This window comes from Montipora foliosa, chromosome 1 (assembly GCF_036669935.1).
Source record: "Montipora foliosa isolate CH-2021 chromosome 1, ASM3666993v2, whole genome shotgun sequence".
Lineage (NCBI taxonomy): Eukaryota > Metazoa > Cnidaria > Anthozoa > Scleractinia > Acroporidae > Montipora > Montipora foliosa.
In genome coordinates, this window is record NC_090869.1 from 52,248,551 (window position 1) to 52,272,272 (window position 23,722).

General features: G+C 40.3%; 1 protein-coding gene and 2 pseudogenes across 2 annotated transcripts in view; 2 read left to right on the forward strand and 1 right to left on the reverse strand.

Moving 5' to 3' along the window:
* The window catches only part of LOC138000870 (uncharacterized), a 51,291-nt gene extending 36,236 nt beyond the window's left edge, over positions 1–15,055 (forward strand). For both annotated transcript variants that reach the window (XM_068847554.1, XM_068847548.1), the window contains exons 4-5: positions 13,705–13,992; positions 14,701–15,055. In XM_068847554.1, the coding sequence (XP_068703655.1) occupies positions 13,705–13,992; positions 14,701–14,993 (581 nt within the window). In that variant the 3' untranslated portion in view covers positions 14,994–15,055. The remainder of the gene's footprint in view (positions 1–13,704; positions 13,993–14,700) is intronic.
* LOC137996138 (uncharacterized) lies at positions 9,396–11,524 on the forward strand (annotated as a pseudogene).
* Positions 12,387–13,345, reverse strand: LOC137996157 (myb/SANT-like DNA-binding domain-containing protein 2; annotated as a pseudogene).
* Positions 15,056–23,722: the final 8,667 nt, after the last annotated feature.

Sequence of the window (23,722 nt, forward strand, 5' to 3'; positions counted from 1 at the left end):
TGAACTAGTCCCGACTCCAGAAATTCATCTTTATATATATATATATATATATATATATATAACTAACTGCAGACAGTACTGTTTCGGGCCTTCTGGGCCTCATCAGTGCAGTGCTGATGTCTAGGATGGAGGTTAAGCTATAAAGCCACCCCAGATGTCCCACACACATGTGGTACATCCAAGTCATGCCAGAGTGCTCAAACTAGCGAGCTAGTGAGCATGCGCAATTGCTAGCGGCAATGACTCATCCTAGTAGAGTGCTCAATTTGAACATGAAAGCAAAAGCTTTGTAATGCCAATATATATATATATATATATATATATATATATATGATTATATATGATTATATATTATATATGATTATATATTATTTATATATATATATATTTTTTTTTTTTTTTTTTTTGCCTGTGAATCGTTAGTCGATCCTTAGGTTTAAGGCTATGAAGAGGTTTTGGCTTTCCCATCTCACCCGTGAAAGAATCCCGGGAACTCACGTTAGGCCAATTCACTATCTCGATAGCTGCGTTGCCAGCGTGGTTGTCCTGATGGTGTAGTGGTCCTCACACCCTACCGGTGTTCAGGGGGACGTGGGTTCAAATCCCGCTCAGGGCAATTCTTCATGTTTTTCATTCGACATAATTAATCAGTTGATTAACAGGATGGGTTTCATTTCTTCATTCTACGGTCTATATAAATAAGCCTGCATCATTAACTTGATCCCTCTGATTAGCTGATGCCTAAGTATATATATATATTTCTGAGCGAATTCGCTAAAAGGTAGCCCTTGGAATTTTCGCTTGAGCACGGGCGTAGCCCGTGTTCAAGCCATTGTGGCCTCTCAAAATTGAGGGGGCTTGCCGTCAAGGCCTTCTTTGCCAAACAGCCCAGGGACAGTTCTAGCTCTGAGTTGTGTGTCAAAAGCACAGGGCTGGGGGGGTTGCTGCTTTGAGACTTTCACTGCAGTTAGAGTTTGTGGCCTTGTTAAGTGAGACTTTACAGTGTAGCATGCCTTCATTGACAATTTTCCCTGCACCAGTGTAGACCTGAATGATAATTTGCTTTTGATCACCAATTAGAGTGACCCCACACTGTGGTGTGGGTAGGTGATTGGCAGTTGTCTGACCAAAGCACAGGGGTGGGGAGGGTAGCTTTTCTTTAAGTTTGTGACGGCAGCAGAATTGGCTTGTTTTCTCAATTTCTGCAGCCACCTTTTGACAAATCCAGTTAGAATTATATATATATATATATATATATATATATATAATTAATAGTAGACCGTGCATAGCCGATCGACTGGGAGTAGTGAGGCGATCCTGATTTGTGAGGCAATCAGTTGTCCAGATTCCCCCTCCCACCCTACATAAATAAATATATATATATATATATATATATATATATATAAGTAGACAGGAAATCGACTTGTCTGCATAGAGTGCTCGATATCGTTAGATAGAGCAGAAAAATATAAATGATTTGTTGAAAAGTTAAAACAAGACTAGATGTTGCATCTCGACAACGCTGTTTCTGAACTATAAGTTCTGTCTGACGAGCGCTTAGGCGCGAAACTCAGAGTAACAGAGAATCGATGCGTCCTCTTTAATCTTTCAATTTATGTATATATATATATATATATATATATATATTATATATATGTATGTATGTATGTATGTATGTATGTATGTATGTATGTATGTATGTATGTATGTATGTATGTATATATATATATATATATATATATATATATATATATACGTAGACTTGAACTAGGTCAAAAACATTTATTTGCTACTCCGAGTTTCATGCTTCTCACGAAGCAATCATCAGGCAACTGCCAAAAAGAAGGAATACATGGTGTTTTACAATGATTTTGAAAATAACGGTAGCACTTCACTATAGGCTGGGGTACATAGCAACGGTTAAACAATACAAACTGTTTCCAGTGAGCTGCTAAAAATAAGCCTTAAATAATTACGCTATTGAGAGGGAATTTCTTTGCATGTCTGCAACTTGTTACAAGCTCATTTCTGTTTAAGTTAAGTCGCCAAATCTGGTCTACAAATTATATAGTATTCCTCCCAGAGACATAAATAGAGTAGAGTATGGATTTCATTAAGTGGCGTGCAATGCGGGGCCCTCTTAGAACTAACAGAGGACCAGCGAAAGAAAAACACGGTTAAAAGACTTATAGCAAACTGAGAACCAAGCACCAGGGAGAGGGCAGGTGCAAAATGCGACCACACCCTCTTGACCCTACCGCAGTTTAAAAAGCAATGGTCAATGGGTCTCACGTCGGGGACAAGAGTCGCACTGACTAGAAGAGATAACACCCCAGTTAAAGAGAGAATCGCGTACCTTGACGCCACGAAGGATAATCAACCAAATAACATCATTCTTAAAATTGTCTGTAAAAGGATCCCGGACGAGAGACCAGTGACCATCGAGAGAGAAAACCCTGGCCCGATAACCAGAGACCATTGTCGATGTAGGATTGGCGGAGATGACTCAACGGACAAGAGTTTCTTATAGAGAACCTTAGAAACTAGAGCGCTGTCACCCACCCTTGACAAGGTATCCAAACAAGCCTCATAAAAAGGAGTCGGGAAGACAGCGCTAGGAGCAGAATTATCACGCAAAGAAAACCATTCGGTACGCAGACAAGATAAACGGCGACCAACAAAGTACTTAAGCATAAAAAAGCTAGAATCCTCGGGAGAATTGAGAACAGAAGCCATCCCCGCCAGTCTTAAGGCCTGGGCCTTAAAGGGAAGGCTAATGACATTAATACCCCCATCCTTCGGTTTCAAAAAGAAGGTATTACGGCTGACCGTTTCCATCTTTGAACCCCAGAGGAAGGGCCAAATCAAAGCATTAACACGTGCAGTGACCCAGGCTGGCAGAGTGAGAACTCTGGCCAGGTAAACCAGCTTACTTAAGCCAAGCATATTAATAATAAGAGCCTTGCCAGGCAAGGACAAGGACCTAGATTTCCAGAGATTGAGGGATTTCTCCAATTTCTCAAGCTTGGGCTGCCAATTCAAATGTTCGGTAGGGATAGTGCCGAAGATGACACCAAGGATCCTCATTTTCTTAACCCAAGTGAGGCCAAGTGGCTCATCAGAACGACTTCTCCAAGCCCCTAACCACATTGCTTCAGTTTTACTACGATTAAGCTTGGCGCCAGAACCATTTTCATAAACGGTGACGCAATCAAAAAGGTTGGTCAAGGATCGAAGATTTCTGAGGATCGCCGTGGTGTCATCAGCATACAGGCGAACACGCGCCTGCAGTCCTCTTGCACCAGGAAGGAGAAACCCCTCAATCCCAGGAGAGCTGCGGATAAGGGAGGCCAAGACCTCCACGCAAAGAACATAAAGCAAGGGAGACAGAGGGTCCCCCTGACGCACCCCACGCTCAAGGGAAATAACATCAGTGAGCCAACCGTTCAGAGTAATTTGCATGAATGCGCGTTGTAAAAGGTGGAAATCCATCGACAAAAATCAGGGCCGAAAACCATAAACCTGAAGGAGGGCTTTAGAAGAAAAGAACGATTGACTCGATCAAATGCTTTCTCCTGGTCAAGACTTATCAAAATGGCAGACTCATCAGTCCGTTGAATGTAGTCAAGGACATCGCGCAAAAGGGTAACATTTGAAAAAATGCTTCGGCCTGGAACAGAACAGGTCTGGTCCGGGTGAATAATGTGCTCAAGGACTTTAGAGAGGCGCAAAGTAATCGCTTTAGAAATTATCTTGTAATCTACATTCAAAAGAGAGATGGGCCGCCAATTCTTTAAATGCTTGACGTCACCACGCTTCTTAAAAATCAAGCGGGTGACACTGCCCTTCATTGAGGGACATAATTCGCCGTCAGCAAAACATCTATTAGCAACACAAGCAAAAGGGGACCCAAGACTCCCAAAAATGTAAATAAAATTCCACCGACAGCCCATCAGATCCGGGTGACTTTCCGGTATTAAGACTTCTGACGGAGTTCAATAACTCCTCACTAGACAGGAAACCCTCGCACGAGATACTTTGAGAAGGAGAAAGGAATTTTTCCACGGAATCTAAACAACGTTGTTGTGAAGGAAGATCAATAGGTTCATTAGAAAAGAGACTTGAATAAAACTGCACGTGTGCACGCTTTTCTTTACGTGTAAAAACCTCGACATCGTTAGAATCTAGAATAGAAAGTGAGAATATTACGCTCAAAGCGCTCACGCTCAAGTTTAAAAAAATAACGAGTAGGCCTTTCTCCCTCTTCAAGCCACTGAACTCTGGAGCGAACCTTAGAGCCATCCAACTCTTTCAAGGTGAGGGCCTTCAGTTCACTTTCGAGCTCGGAAATTTCAGAGCTAACCGACAAATCACCAGAAGTTAATTTAAGCTTAAGATCAATGATGCGATTAACCAAAAGAACGCGCTCGTGCGAGAGCTCCCTGCGCTTATTCTTAGAAAAATATGTAATTTGTGAACGAATAGAATGCTTAAAGAAATCCCACCACGACTTGACTGAAGGAAAGTGCTGCAGACAACCAGAAAGATCATCAACATGCAAGTTGTAATATATTCACAAAACGCGCTATCATTTAAAAGCGAGTTGTTGAATTTCCAACAACCAGGACCACGGGAATTATTCCCAGAGGACTGGATAGAAAGATAGACAAAATCATGATCGGAAAAAGGGCAAGGTTTAATTTCGCAGGAAACAACCGCAGACATAAATCTCTGAGAAACAAAAAACTTATCAAGCCGGAACCGATAGAAAAATCAGAATTAAACCAAGTGCACTGACGCAGCCTTGGATGAAACTTACGCCAGGCATCTGACAAAGAAAAAGTCGAACGAAAAACAGAAAGATATTTAGCAGGAAACAAAGTTCCCACCAAACTTGTCAAGATGGTGATCATAGCAATTGTAATCTCCAGCGATAATAACGGCGTCAGAAGGCAAAAAATACTCGTGCAAATTATCAAAAAACACTTTCCTTTCAGTCGGATTAGTAGGCGCGTAAATATTAATTAAATTAATCTTAAAACCATCAAGCTCAAAAACAAGACTAATAACCCTACCAGATACATCTCTTTTCCAATTCCTAATTATACCCGAAAAAGGAATCAGAAAAGCAAGTTAAAACGCCGGCTCGTTTTCCAACAGCGGGAGACCAGAAACAAGGCCCACGCCAGGCTTTAGAAAAAGCACAAAATACTTCAGGATCAGTAATAAACGTTTCTTGAAAACAAAAACATCGTACGAAGCATGAAGATTATCAATAAGATATTTCTGAAAACGTTTACTGAATCCCCTAGAGTTTAAGGAAACAATTTGAAAGTTCATGAAGTGTGAGGGTTATTAGTCTTCCTACCAGAGCTAACCGGCAAGGGTGTAGTAGACTTACGTGGAGGAGGACCATCAGCAGGGTCCAACCTAGCCTAGCGGCTTACGCTTGGGCGCCACACGTGAAACAAAAGCACGAACAGAATTCTGAGACGGAGGAGGCGAAACAACAGAACTAACTTCAGAAATTTCCATAGCAGCCAAGGCTTCATCTGAGACAGTAGGAGGAGATTGTGAGGGAACTTCAGCGGCAAGTTGCAAATCAGATACAGTGGGCGTGCCAGTAATAACGCTTGATGGAGGGGAAGGAACCGGAAGAGGGTCGGAGGGAGGCTCAGGAGACTCGAAGAGCGATTGAGACTGCGAGAGCTGTGAAGGGTCTGCAGACTGCTGAGAGGAATCTTGAGTAGACTGCGTAGAATGCAAAGGAGACGGAGAATCCTGAGGAGCAGACACACCAGAAGAAGGCGAAGACGACGGCGACGGCGACGGCGATAATGATGACTGCAAGGGAGGCGCAGAAAGTGGGACAGAAGAAGGCGGAACATCAGAAGGCGGTTGTGATGAAGAATCATCGGACAAAGGCTGAGGCGAGGGAACAGGCGGAGGGCGTTCATGAACATCAGAAGGAGGTGGAGAAACGGCAGGAGGCACATCAGTAGAAGGATGCGAAGGATGGGACACAGGAGTTGCAGGAACGTCAATGTCAGCCAAGGCAGGGCGACGCCACCAGGACATGCGACAATCAATGGCATAATGACCATCCTCCTTACAGATGCTGCATTTAATGTCTTCTGTACAGTCACTGAAGGTGTGACCAAGCTGGTCACAGTTAAAACAAACGACATTAGGACACGCTCTCTGGCAACATGGTCTGGCAAATGACACTTACGGCAGGTGGGGATCTGACCTTCGTGTTTAATCCTAAGGAGCTTCCTACCAAAACGCATGAACGAAGGAATTGACTCGGACAACTCCATTCTAGCCACACGTGTACCACCACTTGGATGCCATCATAGCCCTGGAGGCCACACCGACGAATTCCATGAACAGAGCCATAGTGGCTAAGACGATGAGAAAGGGCTTCATCCAGAAGTTCATAAGGTGCGTCGTAGATTACCACGAAAGTGAATGACGAAGAATTACGACGAGCACGACGAGAGATGAACGAGGACTGGCGAAGAAAACAATCACGGTACTCGGACGTAGAAAACGTTACTGATACAAAACCATTAGGACTGCGCTGCAAACACCTAACACCAGCTGCACGAATGCCGCAATTCTTAAAATCAGTGAAGACTTGAGACAAAGGGGCATCTTTAGTAGGAAGGACAAAGTGAGCCGTACAAGGGCGCTCAGGAAGAATATTCAGCGGGTGGATCCGATCCTTTCGGAATCCGAAAGACGGGCTTCATTTTTCATAATGTAATCATCCTCCATAGACTGACTCAACACTCTTGGACGGCGGCCAGGTCGGGCCATCTGGGCATAGGACGGAGGACCATCCAAAGACACGACAGACATATCATCTGAAAACATCATCAGCCCAGCTAGGATCGAGGTTAAGCTAATAAAGCCACCCCAAATGTCCCACACATGTTGTACATCTAAGCCATGCCAGAGTGCTCAAACTAGCGAGCTAGTGAGCATGCGCAATTGCTAGCGGCGATGACTCATCCCAGTAGAGTGCTCAATTTGGACATGAAAGCAAAAGCTTTGTAATGCCAAGAGAGCTATATCTAACTGCAGACAGTACTGTTTCGGCCTTCTGGGCCTCATCAGTGCAGTGCTGATGTCTGGGATGGAGGTTAAGCTAATAAAGCTTGAATATCTGTAATGGTTGACCAAACGATAAACTCCCAACTGAAGGATCCAAAAGGTTGCACGTTGTCTCCTCAGTTAGTATTTAAAGTTGCATATAAACTGGAGAGGAAGACAAAACTTCTCGAAGGTCCAGGAAATTTAATAAAAACGTTCGGCCCTTCGGCCTTCGTCAGTTAAATTTTTTTTAAAATAGAGTACAAGTTAAAAATCTAAGGATAAAATGGCCTAATTATTACAGCAGCAGTGGAGACGATATAGTCTCTGAAAGACTAACAATGGCTATTGTAATGGAATACAATTAAGTAGTAAATTGTATGGTACAATACAAGCCAAAACTAAAGCTTGATCACTAAAGCAAAAGTAATGAGGTAATAATAAAATCTAGAGTTATGCAAGTGATTCAATCTATTTATGTAATACCGACTACAAATTAGATGGGACTATAATGGAAACAAAAAAGCTTTTTTATGGAACATTGAAATTGATCCGTTTTTTTGAACGGAATTCACAGCGCTTATTGAGGCCAAAAGGCTGCAGTGTGCGCAATTGTGCCACCCAAAACCCTCCCCGCTTTAATAAAGTGTTGTCTAAATCCCCATCAGTGTTCATTATCTTCTCAATGACAATGAAATTGAAGTTCGAAAGGTTGTGAGGAAATTTATTGAAATGAATGGCAAGCTCGCACGATTTTTTGTTTCTTTTCATGTCAGATTTGTGATTTCTGAATCTGACTTTAAATGCATTGGAAGTCGAAACAACATACTGCACTTTGCATTTGTTGCAGGAGGCTAAGTAAATAATTCCAGTCGAATTGCATCCAAGGTTTTGTTTGATTTGATACGACCGGCCAGTTGCAAAAACTTGAAAATTCACCAGATTCCAACAAATAATTACACAGAGATCACATCTTTTGTTGCATTTAAAACATCCGCAATTTTCAGCCTCGTCATGGTTTCGACTTCTTTTGAATTTGGGAGGGTGCATTGCCATTCATTTCAATAGCTTTCCTCACAATCTTTCAATTGAGTTAGCCGATTAGGTCTATGCACTAGTTAGACAATGAAATTTTTCTATAGAAGAAAGCAAAGAAAAATGATGTAATTATTAAAGCAGCAACAGAAACATCAAAACGCGGACAATTGGAAACCTTTTTTTTATTTTAACTAACCCTACAGTAAGAATAAGAATAAATAACCAGGGAGCTCCGCTTTTGGAGGTTGCTAAATCTATATATCATGGCTTGTTGTCGTGAACTTGTTGTTTTTGTGAAATCTGGGCATGTGGCATGGTGTTTTTACCATCTTTGTGGTAGATTTGATTCCACCACTCCAGTTAAGAAATCCTTGATAGTCTGTAAGCGGTCCTTTTCAAATAGAAACTCAGTTGACGATACACTCAAGAAGATCAATCCATTCTGATTGGACAAGAGCAGTAAAATTGTCATCTCCAAGTTGTATTGTGTCAAGTTTCAAGGAAGTTACTATGGCAACGAAGAGCACGCGAGTGAGAGGAGCAAAAACAACACACAAATGTGACTGCGAGCAGTTTGTCTATTTTTAAAACCAACGCCATGCAAAGTTTAGCCAAGAAGGTAACAAAATTATAGTACAGAAGCAGTATTCAAACCTGGATTAAACAGTCTTTCATAGCTTAACGGAAGTTTTTGCAAGTCCTTCCTTGAGAATCGATCTAGCAATTTTTGTTGGGGTGTATCATTAAACTAGACGCTAAATGAGCTAAACTGGGTTGCCTATGGTACGGGTTGCACAAAAACAAAAGGCATTCAGTTTGGTGGTGTTTAACTGCAGCGTTCCAGGGAATATTTTGAGTGGGGGGTCATTAGACCATTTGAGGGGTCACCCAGACGTCGTGCCAGCAATGGTCCTTTGGCTCACACGTTCACAATTTGAATTATTTTGTAATGTCCTGTCCCGATTGAGGTCTTTTACATTTTTAAGCTTTGGTAATAAATTCAGTTCAAGGATAACAAATCACGCTTTTGAGTAAAACTCACTCATTTCTTCTTTAAATAGTCTACAAAAGAAAAACTAACTGCACAATGCTCTGATGGACGTTTTTCTGCATGCCATGCATGTCTTGCAGTTGCACTAAGGAAACGTTTATTTCACACACTAAGGAAGGACTGAACATGTTATCTCGTCATTCCTTTTCTCCTCAGTGTAATCTGATGCCAGGTCAAAATTTCTTTTGGCTTTACGTTTGCACCAAAAATGACAGAAAAGCCGGGAGTTTGCGGTAAAAGGCAAGCCCAAAAATAACATTGTTTTTCTATAAAACTCTGAATTTCGAATTGTCAGGGAAAGATTCGGTTCAGGATCAAAAAACCCTTTTCCCAAGAACCTTTTCCTTTAGTAATGAAGCAAAAAAATAGACAACAAGCCGTCTTTCAAATAGTTCTTGACTCACAAGAATTAGTCAAATTTCCAATTGTTAATTGTTTACTGAAGACTGTGCGGAGTTTGAGTACAAATAAGTATAAACAGCCAGACAACAGAGATCACAGATCCACTTTACCAGAAAAAAGTTACCAGAGAATTTTCCATTACGTTGTACATAATCCATAGTTAGTAATATTGGAAAATACAACTCACTCAATACGGCTCGACGAAGTCCATTACTCCTTTAAGATCCCAGATATTCATTTTCACGGCCTGTCTTGTTTATCCAATTGACGTTCCATTCTTGAGCTCCATGAGGGTATATTTTCTTATAAAGATCCACTAAAACGCCATTCGTGTTACAATTACTTTTCGACCCCATTTCAGGTTAATTAAATATTCTACTGTGTTCACAGGATAAAATCTACGCATTTCTACTATCCCCTGAACCTACCAAAAATACACTTACAAGAATCTACACACAGAGGCGCTACTTAGTAGGGGAGTGACAGGAAAGACTTTTCCCGACACTGAAAAAAAGGAAAACGGAGAAATTTAACGCATTTTCTGACTGGATTGCCATGCTATGGCAACCAGTAGAAAAAAAAACCCTTGATCTTCTTGCGCAATTTCTAATTATTTGGTACTCGTCCAATTTTGAGAACGTTCACCTGGGATAGTGCGGTTACCATTTTATAAGTGGACCTAGGTAGGTTAAATAACAATGAAGAAATTTGAATATCTTACACAGGTACTTGTATTGGGCTTTTTAGCTGATGCTGCTGTCCTGATCTTAAAACAGCTTAACAGATCTCATTGGCTGTGTTTTCACTAGGCTGATTAACTAGTCTGAACATTCTTCCTAGGTGTTTGTTTACAGACCGACATTAGCTAGTTAAACATGACATCTGTTTTTACTGGGAAATTTTATGCCTCTAATAACTTAGAATATTCAAATTACAAATCCGCGCAACTTTCAAAAATGGCGGGAGAGGAAGCGCTTTTAATGAGTTCACTAGTACTGATTCTCGCTATATTTTTGCGAAAGAGAAGGATTTTTGTTCAGAGGATACGATTAATTTCTCGGCAGATGCGAAGCATTGCGACAGAATGTTGTAATCCTGGCAATTCAACGCCAGAACAACATACATCGCCGTAAGCGCAAGACCACGTGGGTCTATCTAAGGCCGCAGTTTTGGTTCGAACAGCTCGTTGTAAATCGTTACCAAGATCATCTGTGGCCGCGAGCACTTCAGAGTGAGCAGAGATACCTTTGAACACATCCGTGGACTCTTTGGCCCTGAGCTGGTACGACACAACACAATTCTTCGCCAAGCTATCTCCGTAGAGAAGCGGGTTGCCGTTGCGCTCTTTGGAGATTAGCTACTTGAAATTCATATAGAACCGTCGGGTTAATCTTTGGAATCGGTCTATGCACTGCTATGAACATAAAGGACGAATTCTGCACTGCCTTGTTGCGAAGAGCGAACGATTTTATCAAATTTCCCAAGATCGAGGCCGAAACTTCGCAATCCATACAGGCCGTTTCAAGTAGCCGTTTCCCTCAGGTCGTAGGCGCACTTGATGGGTCCCATATTCCAATCAGGGCGTCCAAAGAAGACCCAAACGAGTATGTTAATTGGAAAAGCTTCTACACCATCGTTTTGCAGGGAGTTGCCGGTGCGAAGTTTTTGCATGTGAGTACTGGCTATGCAGGAAGTATTCACGATGCTCGCGTACTACGAATGAGCTCACTACTACCTGCAACAGAAAACGGCGACATCTTGCATTCCCCAACGCGTAGGATAGGCGGCACCCAAGTAAAACCACTCATTGTTGCTGACCTAGCTTATAAACGTACGACCTGGTGCATGACACCGTTTCCTCAGACCAGAGCCCTGACCGATAGCCAACGAGATTTCAATAAATCATTGAGCAGTGCAAGAGTGGTTGTGGAGTAGGCATTTTGACTGTTGAAGGGGAGGTGGAGGTGCTGATTGAATAAGCTGGATGAATCAGTGGAATTATTGCCTATTGCATACTACACAATATTTGCCTGGAGGTTAATGATCCCACTGAAACTGATGTCAGTGATGGGAATGGATTGCTCAGAGTGCCTCTGCCAGGCCATGATATCAATGTAGATGGTGCTAGATTAAGGAACATCATAAAATACAATTTGTACTGAACCTTTATTTTATGACACTTTTCCTGCAAAGATTACTTCATTTTCATTTCAGTTTTCATATTTTAAGCAAAAAAAGATGTTATTCTGGTACTTCTTTTTTGATTATTAACATGTATGTGATAATAAAAAAATGGTATACACGAAAATTTCGAATTAAATTGAAAAATGATATTAATGTGATCGATGCAAGACGAAGGAACTTTGATTTCGTAGAAAAAAATATTTCATTTTCATTTCAGTTTTTTGCATTTGTGGTTACTGTTGTAAGCAAATAACTGTGTCATTCCTTAAGTTCTGAATTCATTGTAAACTAGTATTAAATTTTGAGGTTTTTACTATTTTATAATTGGGACGAAATTGGAAAATGGGGTTAACAACACTTGATAGAAAAAGTTCACTTCAAACATGTTCAATAGTGACAACAATAAAACATCTATGTACTTGATGTTCACTTCGAATAAGAAAATCTATGTACTTGCTTGATTTTCACTTCAAACAAATTTAACAGTAACAATAATAAAAAAATGTATGTACTTGATGTTCACTTCAAACAAGTTCAACAGTAACAATAATAAAAATTAAAAATCTTTGTACTTGATGTCCAAAAACATGTGACTGAAAGTCCGCAGTACTCTTTAACTGTCTCCTTTAAAATTGTTCCCTATTTCTTTTATAGCATCAAACATAAGTTTTTGACTTATAAGATCTCTCTCTCTCTCTGCCTCCTTGTCGGCGAGGCACTCGAAAAGCTCGTGGTCTTTACATTAACTCTCTTGTAAAAATTCCACAAGGTCACTATTGGACTCATCCGAGGCAGCCTTACGGCAGGCGCTTTTCCTTTGCTCCTTTTTTTGGAACGCTTTGGGTTTCCTTTTAAGTTTTTTTTTTCGAACTGCTGTTCCAGGTTTGCATCGCTTTCGTGATCTGCTGGAATATTTGATTCACGTGAAGCTTCAGAGTCACTAACTGAAGCTGCGTTGGCATCTTCAACCAATCCACATTCGAAAACTTCTTTCGGCGTGATGTTCGGCTTGAATCCCAAAACTTCCTAGATCTCGTCGTAGTATTCGAACGATTCCCAGTTGTTGCCACTTCGAGAATTGTGGTCCTTTATTCGTTTGTACTCCTCCTGAAGGTATTTTATGCGCGCCTTACACTGCGTACCAGTGCGGTAGCTTAGTATTCTCTGGTCTTGAAGAACTTTGTGATGGCGTCCCACACAGTGCTGTTTCTTTTCTTGCTGATTGTGAAATTGTCCCTCCACAATTCAAGTAAATACCTTGTCTCCGCGTCTGTCCAGTTAGAGCCACGGTTCCTGTTCGTAGCTCCTGGCTGTGGATTTTCTTCGTTCGTTGTGCTTTCGATTGCGCTGCTCGGGACTGAGCTTGTCGAGGGTGACGCATGTGGCATGGGAACTTGGTATGGAAGAACTGCTGGTTGCCAGTAATGCGGGAATTGGTTCTGCATGCCAACGCTGTGAAACAGGTAAGGCCCTGGACGAGGGATCTGAGCATCCAACGGGTCCGGAGGAATTGTAAAACGGTGAAAGAATTGGGAGGGTTTTTTGGAATTCGTCAGGCATGTTTACAAGCATACAAGGTTTTGTTTCGAAAGAGCCAAGAGGCGAGCGTTTGCAAAATAAATTTGCCAAATTGTTTGTCTGATTGTTTGTGTGTCGCTACACGCGATGCGATTGGTTGGGGTATTTGTCGGGACAAGTTAAACCATCTTGCGAGGTAGTATAACTGCGTGGATTTCCTGTCGTAAAAGTTGTTTTTCCTTGTGAAAACAGCTGGCATTGTCAACTCGCTAAACACTACACAAAATGTTTTCAATGTATTTCTGGACTTTTTTCTGACTTTATCGAGCTAAAATTGTCCCAGTGAAAACACAACCATTGTATCCCAAACATTTTATAAAAAATTATTTACGTAATGATTAACTTTCCATCAGACTTTGACACCATAGGCTGCTTCAAAGACACCTCCTATCGAGCAATTCCAGTATTGGAAGGAAAAGATTCCATCCTGGATGGCTTGTATGGTGCTCGAAAGAACCCCATTGCAAAGTGCGCCGTGGCGGCAATGCGAAGAGGACACAAGATATTTGCAGTTCAAAATGGAGGAGAGTGTTTTTCCAGTCGTGCAGTGGAAACGACCTTTGACAGGTACGGCGGATCTGCAGCCTGTGGGTCTGACGGCGAAGGCGGAAAATGGGCCAATCACGTTTATCTCATCAAAGGTAAAATACCAACGAAACTGAATGATCTATATTTAATGCACCAACGATAATATCAAGTGTTGAAGAGTCGACAAAAGCCCTGATGAATTAGTGCAAATAACTAGTATAATATTCAAGTACAAGGAAGGATTACGTTTTTCAAACATTGGCCGGGTAGCACTTATATTTGAACAGACTTAACTGATTAGAGTGTCATGTGAAGTGCTAAGTTCTACCCCATATAAACCATGTGAGCGTTAGCCCTACTAATGTAAATGAGCCCACACTAGGACAGAGAAAAACTCTGACCAGGGTGGGAATTGAACACACGACCTTAAGGTTAGATCACCGCTGCTCTACCGAATGAGCTACAGGGTCAGACGGCAGCAGGCCGTGGGAACTGAAGATGTTAAAGGTCACGGCAATGAACATCTACAAGTACAAGGAAGGATTACGTGTGAGCGTTAGCCCTACTAATGGCTCCCGTCTGACCTTGTAGCTCAGTCGGTAGAGCAGCGGTGATCTAGCCCGAAGGTCGTGGGTTCAATTCCCACCCTCGTCAGAGTTGAGTAACAATGTAGAAATTTGAAAATCTGAAACAGGTACTTGTATTTGGCTTTTTAGCTGATGCTGCTGTCCTAGATCTTAAACCGCTCACTAACGATATGTCTCATTGTCTCCCAAAATTTGTGTAAAAAATGTTTTACTTAATGAGTAATTTTCCATCAGATTTTGACCCCCTCGGTTGCTTCAATGACACCCTCACTCGAGCCATTGAAACATTGGAAGGAAAAGACTCCATTCTGGATCGCTCGTATGGTGCTCGAAAGAACCCCATTGCAAAGTGTGCCGTGGCTGCAATGCGAAAAGGATACAAGATGTTTGCAGTTCAAAATGGAGGATGGTGCGCAGCCAGTGCTACAGCGTACGACACCTTTGACAAGTACGGGAGATCGGCAGCCTGCAGACCTGACGGCGAAGGTGGACCATTAGCCAATCAGGTTTACGTAACTAGCTGCTAATCAGCGGTGCCATGCGACACCAGAGACTTGTAACTGATTGCTGAAAAAATAAACATCTCTGTTGCGAACGGGTTGTTGAACATTTTTTTTTTCCTTTCGTTGCTATGGGACTGGCTAACTTTTCCGCAAAATTAAACTTTTTTCAATTCTTTGCTAGTGACAAAGTGTAGATAATGAGAGATTTGTTGGTATTAGGATTTTGTTTGTTTCTATTCTTGCCGTTGAGATTGACGAGGCCGCTTATGAAAGAAACATTTAATCAATTTTCAAATTCCTTGCTCAATCAAACCATTTTTTCTTTGAGCCCTATTGTCATCTAATCAGAAATGGGTGCCTTAAAATGGGGAAGACACACTCAAGAATCAATCAAAGAATCAATCAACTTTATTTAAACACGGTAAATGGCTCAGCAAGCTGGTTTTCAGACATGCCGTGTAAGAATTACAAAGTATAAATGCTAAAAAATTACAAGAATTTCAAGATATAAATGTTAAAACGACTAATGAACTAGGTTTAACTTAGCGGTAAATATCATATAATGGCAAAGAAATTTAAACAATAGTAATAGTTAGTAACAAGCATAATTTACTATATAATAATACGAACAAGCCATGTAAAAATGTGCCCTAACGAGGTAAAATGTGTCCTATGATATCGCACATTTAAAGCTTGCAAGATCCCTTATCTCACGTATTTGATTTGACAGTTGGTTCCAAGCATTTGCACCTCGATAAGAGAAAGAACGTTTTAGAAAATTCGTTTTAGGTAGCGGTAATTGGAAGTCATAGTTCGAACACCTCAAATTATAATTGTGAACTTCTGAGGTTCTATGAAAATACTCCTGGAGATACGTTGGACAATTGTTATTGAATACTTTAAACATCGTAATTAACAAGTGCCTTTTCTCTCTTTCTTCTAAGTTTGACCACTCTAGAGAATTTAGCACTGCTGTTGATCGAATAGAGTAATCAGCCCTAGTAATAATCCGTGCTGCTCTATTTTGTAACTTTTGTAATTTGTCAGCACGTGTTTTGGAGCAGTCACTCCATACAACATTACAATAATCAAAATAAGGTTGCACAAGTGAATAGTAAATTGTCTTAAGAGTCTCTTGATTGTCAGTTAATTTTCTAGCTAAATACAACATTCGCAAGCCATTCGAGACTTTAGATGAAGTATGTTTGATCTGATCATCCCATGTTAGCATTTTATCAATATGAACTCCCAATAACTTAGTACAAGGCTTATGTTCAATTGGCCAATCATCCATCTTTAAATTCATGAATTTAGCTTTTGTCAAATTTTGCCGAGAACCAATAGTCATATAACTAGTTTTGGAGGTATTGCAACTTAATTTGTTTGTCTGAAGCCAATCAAGGAACATTCAATTGTGGATATATCTTCATGAGCCATAGTTATATACGTATCATCGGCAAACATACCAGGTGTTGTATGTTGTAGACATTTTAGGAAATCGTTTACATAAATTATAAACAAAAATGGCCCAAGTATAGAACCCTGGGGAATGCCACATGATACATATTGTTCTGTGGATAAGAGTCCATTTACGTAAGATCTTTGTGTTCTATCAATCAAGTATGATTTAAGCCATTGAAGAGCATTACCAGTGACACCGTAACAAGAAAGTTTACGTAGTAGGATGTTATGGTCTACAGTGTCAAAGGCTTTCTTTAAATCTATGAAGACACTACCATTAGGTTTACCAGCATCCATATTGGTAAGCCAAAGGTTTACAGCAATTATCAAAGCTGTACAGGTTGAATGATTTGGTCTAAATCCAGATTGAGAGTCTGTCAAAAGATTTCCTGCTTGGAAATACTCTAACAGCTGAGTATGCGTGACCCTCTCTATAATTTTTGATATAGCAGTAGAATAGAAATCGGTCTATAGTTGCTTGGGATATTTCTTTCATCGGACTTAAAAATAGGATGTACTTTTGCCTTTTTCCAATCATCAGGAAATATTCCAGTCTCCAACACTTGATTTATAATATCATATATAGAATTAGAGATGTATGGACTACAAAGCTTTAGAAGTCTGCTAGAAATATTGTCCAATCCACAACTTACCGAGGGTTTGAGTTTAATAATCAAGTTGTGAATGTACCCTGCACTTACAGGGCGAAAATAAAAATTTGAGTCAGCTCTATTTAAATAGTCCTCTGGTTGAAAAGCAGTGTCTGGAATACCAGATGCCAGTTTACTACCTAGGGAACAAAAGTTCATTTGCTCAGCTATATCTTGCTTTTCTGTAAAATCTTTGCCCTCATAAACAAGTTCATTTATAACTGTTACTTTACAATTGCGTCCCAGGGATCTATTTATTACCTTCCAAGTTTCTTTAAGATTACCACTATGCTTCTTAATGCTCTCATCAAATAAGTTAGTCCTGGCTTCCCTAATACTAGCGTTTACGTCATTTCGTGCCTTTTTATAATCATTCCACATTTGATGAGAACTCAGCTTGACTGCTTGCTTTCTTAGAAAATCACGCTTTCTCATCTTCTGCCTCAGTTCGGATGATATCCACTGTGAAGATTTACTTTTCACTTTTCTTTTCCTTATCGGGGCATGTTTATTCACAGTTTCCAGAAACAGATTTCCAAACTAACCACATTTCGTTTGGGTCATCCAAAAGAGAACCAAGATGGAAAGGTGTCTCTTTTATGTCATCAATGAAGGCATCACTATCAAAATGTTTAAATTGTCGAGATTCAATTACCTTTGGATCAGTTTTGGGCGTATTATGTTTATGAATAGCATAGATAAGACTGTGGTCAGAGATACCAACGTGTAAGACCCCATGATTTGTTATGATATCTGGTTTGTTAGTGAATATGTGATCGATTGGTGTTCTGGTAGTAGTAGTGATTCTCGTTGGCTGATCTATCAATTGAATGTATTGGTACGTTTCAGTAATAAACTTTAAGTGTTCAGCATTGCGGTCAGGCGTTTGCGGTAATAGATTACAGTTAGTATCACCTACAATCATACTCTCCTTATCTTCTTGATCACGTTTTAGCAGGTAGGATTCAAATTTGTCAAAGATTTCAACCTTCGAGTCTGGAGGTCTATACCAAGTTGTCAGCGGGAATGGCCTGGACTTGGGCTTTTTAATTTCAACTGTCAAAATTTCTAAATCTTTGTGAGAGAAGAAGTCTTGTCTGTTTACGTAATTCAAGGATTGACTAATGTACAAAACTACACCACCACCATTTCTATTCCTATCGCGGCGGAGTATATCGTATCCCTCAATGTCTACCTGGCTACCAGGAATTGTTTTATCCAATTTCGTTTCGTTCAATCCAAGTATGTCAGTTGTTTTATCTTCCATGAAAACACACAATTCGTCATGATGGCAAGTTAGGCTACAGATATTAAGAGAAGCAATTTTAAATCCTCTCATTTTTGGTAAAGTAGGGAAGTTAGGGCTTAAGTTAGATGAATGTAAGATGCTATCCATTACACAATTCATACTAAGATCATCCCTGATTTAATGACTTGTCATTCTTCTTACTTGGTTCAAGTAATTGTTCCACATCGTGATACGGTCCGATGGTTTGCGTACTTTGAAGTGATCCTGCCGAAAACCCGCCGCTGCCGTTGCCAATTCTTGACCAGAGGGAGGTAAATTAGCTCGTCTCAGATATTTACAAAAATTACTACCAAGGACTTTACTCCCACTACTGTTGAGATGCAGATTCGATCTATTGAAGTGATGAGCAACTACATTCTTGTTATCAATGTTTAAGAATCTCCGCCCTGTCAGCAATTTGGCCTTTATCTCCAAGCTGACAGAGACTGCTGTTGCGGACCAACTGCAGTCTCACATGTCTCGCCATGGCTTGTACCCAGTTCTCCAATCTGCATATAGATGCTATCACAGTTCTGAGACAGCCTTACTAAAGGTCCGTAATGACATCCTTCTTAACATGAATAAGCAACATGTTACTCTTCTCGTGCTGTTAGATCTCAGTGCTGCGTTCGACACAGTGAATCATGAAATTCTACTTGAGAGCATGACGTCGAAGCTTGGTATCGGAGGTACAGTACTATCATGGTTTTGCTCCTACTTATCTGGTCGATCGCAGCGGGTAGCTGTTGATTATAAACTATCGAGGTCATTCCATCTTGACTGTGGCGCTCCGCAAGGGTCCTGTCTTGGCCCTCTGTTATTTAACATCTATTGTAGCAGTTTAATTGATATCGTTGAGGTTCACCTACCTGAATTTCATTCCTACGCAGACGATTCTCAGCTATACCTTTCATTCAGCCCGAGCAACTCTTTGTGTCAAGATGCTGCTGTGAGTGCCATGGAGGCCTGCATTGCTGACATCAAGAAATGGATTCAGCACAATAGTCTTATGTTGAACGACGATAAAACTGACTTTATTATGATCGGAACTCGTCAGCAATTAGTTAAAGTCAATGTAACTAGCATACGAGTGGGAAATCATCTGATAACCAAGTCCAGATCTGTTAGGAATCTGGGTACTTGGTTCAATGATACATTTGATATGTCCCAACATGTGACCAATCTTTGCAGTGCATCATTCTTTCAGTTACACAATATAAGACGCATAAGAAAATATTTAACGCAAGAAGCGGCCGCAACACTGGTGCAGACTTTTGTCACAGGCAGAATCGATTACTGCAATAGCTTATTGTATGGTCTACCTGACTACCAGTTATCCAAGCTTCAAAGGGTCCAAAACTCGGCCGCCAGATTAGTTTATGAGGAAAGCAAATTCTGTCACATTACCCCATTATTGATGAAACTTCATTGGCTTCCCATAATCTACAGAATCAGGTTCAAAATAGCACTTTTAACGTACAAGGCAATCAGTGGCTTAGCGCTGTCCTACAAAAGTGATTTTATTTCCATTAAGATCGGTGCAAATTACTCTTTGCAATCTGGCAACGAATTACTTTTAAATTTTCCTTTACGTAAGTCTTATTCTACACTTGGTGACCGTTCTTTTAGTATGGCTGCCCCTCACGTTTGGAATTCACTTCCTTCCTTCATTAGGAAAGCGACCACAATTAACAATTTTAAGAGTCAACTTAAAACTTATTATTTTAAATTAGCATATCTTTAGTTTACAGGAATTAACAATTTTTGGCACTTTTTGGCAAAATTGGCACTTTGAATTCATGTAATTAATCTTAAGTTAATTTACAAATCTATTTATGAACATATTCTTAGCTTATATGAACTGATAAATTTTATTGGTATTTTAATCCATGTTAAGCGCATGCGATCATTCTGTCATGAAGCATGCGCTATATAAGTTTTTAAGTTATTATTATTATTATTATTATTATTATTATTATTATTATTATTATTATTATTATTACGTTGGTTTGCTCGCAAATAGATTCAGTGAGTCTGTTAAAACGGTTGATTCTATGAGCAGTAACAGCAGCTGAATCATTTCTTAACGTCACAGCCGATATAGCCAGGGACTTAGCCTTCGGTTTCAGGTCAGTAATTAACATGCGTAACTTTGTGGCAGCTGTGTCCTCATTTTCAACAGCTAAATCATTTGTTCCACAATGAACTATTAAGGACGTATTCTCATCTAGTTGGCCGCAAGCAAGAAGCTCATTTGCTTTATCATGGATATCCTTAATCTTTGCTCCTCGCGAACATTCAACCTTAACCTTTTCCCTGAAGGCACGGGATAATTTCCTAGATTCAATGTTCTTGACTATCGAGTCACCAATTAGGCAGGCTTTCGTCGATTTGTCTGCAGTTATAGATACTTCCTTTGATGAATAGTGGGCTTTAACTGCTGATTGACCGAGACGAAGACGAGTGGATGATTCCGAGATTCCAGCAGTAAACTTAGATGTAAACTTTTGGTTGTGTTGTAATCGATATTCTGCTAATTGGTCGGCCCAACTCATAGATGGTGAAGGATTTGCATTGTTTAACTGTGGCGAAGTTTCATCACAAATTTCGCCATGTGATGGATCAGGTGATATTTCACCAGCAGAATCTTCTAACGTCTTAAATCTATTTTGAGTATTTGCAGGTCTTTTCTTGTCGCTGACAGTTGTCCACTCCTGTGTATCAGACGAGCACTGTGATTGTTGGTTCTGGAAGTGAGAAGTTATGTCATTTCGGAGATTAATAACTTCATTAGCAATTTCACTGGTTGCAGTCAGGAGCGCAGCATGAGAATCTTTCAGCTCATTAAGCTCCGGTAACCTCTGTGATTGGTTCTGAAAGTGAGAAGTTACATCATTTCGTAGTGTGGTCAATTCAGTTGTTATTTCATTGTTTGCCGCCAGTATTGCCGCATGACAAACTCTCAAATTGTTAAGTTCATTAAACACTCCTTTTAACAACAACGACAATTGCTCTAATTGCTGATCGAAATCAGCTTTGCTATCTTTGACCGGATTTGAATAATTAGATTCGTTGGGGTCCAAAATAATTTCCATATATGCGTTATCGATAAAATTTTCAGCCTTGCTTAGGTCGTCTTCTGTGGATAGTACAGGAGATTTAACAACATTCCTTTCACTTGTGTTACCACAAGTTGTAGTTGAACCATCGCTAAGTGAAATAAGGCCAGATGAAATCTCCTCTCTGAGTTGAACATCTTTATCTTGATTTTCCTGAAGAGCGTTCGGTGTTTGGCTAACGGGATGTGAACGAATTGAAGTTAGGCTGATTAAATCATTTCTCACTTTGTCTGCATCCTCTTTTCCCTGAATTTGTAGAGTTCTCTCTTTGTGGTAGAAATTACAAGTGATATTTTGAATCTTGAAAACTGCACAAGATCCGTTATCATTAGCTCGAAATTGATTAGGCTGTACTTCCAAGTACAACGTTAAGAACCTGAGTAGGTCGTTCTTAGATCCATGCCACTTAAGCTGATTTTTCGAAGACAGGAAAGATAATTTCGTGCAAAGGGCTTCCATTTCATCCATACCATCCTTACTTTCCATGCTTTCCATGCTTGTTGAAATACCGAAGTCAAAACTTTTGAACACTCCCTTAGAACAACGGACCTTTGTTGATTTGCAATAGTCTGTAGATAAAACTGGGAACCTTCCTGCACTTAGGCCTATAAAAACTTTTTGACATCTAATACATTTTGTAAAAGACAGAGAGACCGCTTACTGTTCACGGAGTTAACTTGGTCTCTGTATCAAACACTCGTGTCCAGAATATTGTACTCGTGTCCAGAATATTGCAATTGCAATTATTTAGATGCAGGCCCAAATATGGTATCCAACACAAAACGAAGTGTTCCATTAAGTCCAACCACCAGAACCACCGATTACCAACAGTAAAATGAGTTTCAGGATCAATATTTTATTTTAGGTAAGGTAAATGCGTTTTTTTATCTTTATTTGAGGAGAAGAGAGAATGGGGCTACTTTATGTCGTTACTAGACCATATTCGTATTCTCAGTATTGGACTGGAACTAGCTTGCAATGGAGGCTAATGCGGGGGAATATATTAAAAAGTATTTGCATTTGAAAAGATTCCCCCGCATTAGCCCCCATTGCAAGCTAGCTCCAGTCCAATACCGAGAATACGAATATGGTCTATTGTCTGCATTCCCAGACACGCATGGGAGAAGAGCCAGGGGACACTTCGCGAAGCTTATTGGAGTCTGCATGCATTCAATTACAACCCCCACCCCTTCCACCCCGGCCTCTTCGTATGGGTAGCTTGGATAGGCTGAGTATCTCTATTCTATGGCAGCCCTCTTGTCTGTTACACCAGGGACGATTAATGCTTGATTAGTGCATGTCCGGGTTCGATACCATACTTATGTCTACTAGGCCACTGACAGAGACTTATCGCATGATGTCAGGACTGGCAATTTATTTTTCACCTAAGCATTTTCTTAAGTTTGAGAAAACCAGTATTGCTTCAAATGAGTGAAAACGACCTGTGTGTTTCAATCAACCAACGGTCAGCACGTGTCATGCTTCGAGCATTAGGCTTGGGAGCGAATACATGTGATTGGAACAGTGTAATAATTATCATGAGGGAAGTACCAGGGAGGGGAAGGGGGGGGGGGAGTGAAAAAATAGTTGGCAAAAACAACAAAGAAGAAGAAGAAGAACAACAACAACAACAACAACAACAACAACAATCGCAAAACCTTCTTACCACTCCTGTTACGGCTGATCACTAACCGGCACCCTACAAACCGGCACCTATTTCCGACAACCTTGCCAAACATAGGACATTACAAATAAAAACTTCAATAAAGTTATCACTCAGTTTTGCGTGTCTGCTACATTTGTAGCAGGTGGAGGGCCTTCTTTTTTTCTTTGAGAGGGTAGGGGGAGGGCATTTTGCCTTTGAAGACAAAATCTTTGCAACTAAATTTGTGGGCTGTCGTGGGCCCTCTTCGCTATGTCACATTAGTGCGTTTTCCTTTTAAAAATGGTTATTTTTGCGATATTTTCGATTCTCACTCACACCCCAATTTCTCCTGGAGACAAAATCCTTTCCACTTTAACGATATTTGCTATATTTACGGCGTGTCCAGAGAGGCCTCTTTGCCTTCCTATTTTTTTCCTTTTTGCTGAATTTCCTGTATTTGTGGCGATCTGAATCGAAAGACGTGAGATAAGTTATTGGTGATAGCTTTTACTTCTATAAAACTCATTTTATTTATCATGATTATTTTAATTTATTGCTTTCCTTCAATACACGGAATTTTCTTAGAGCTG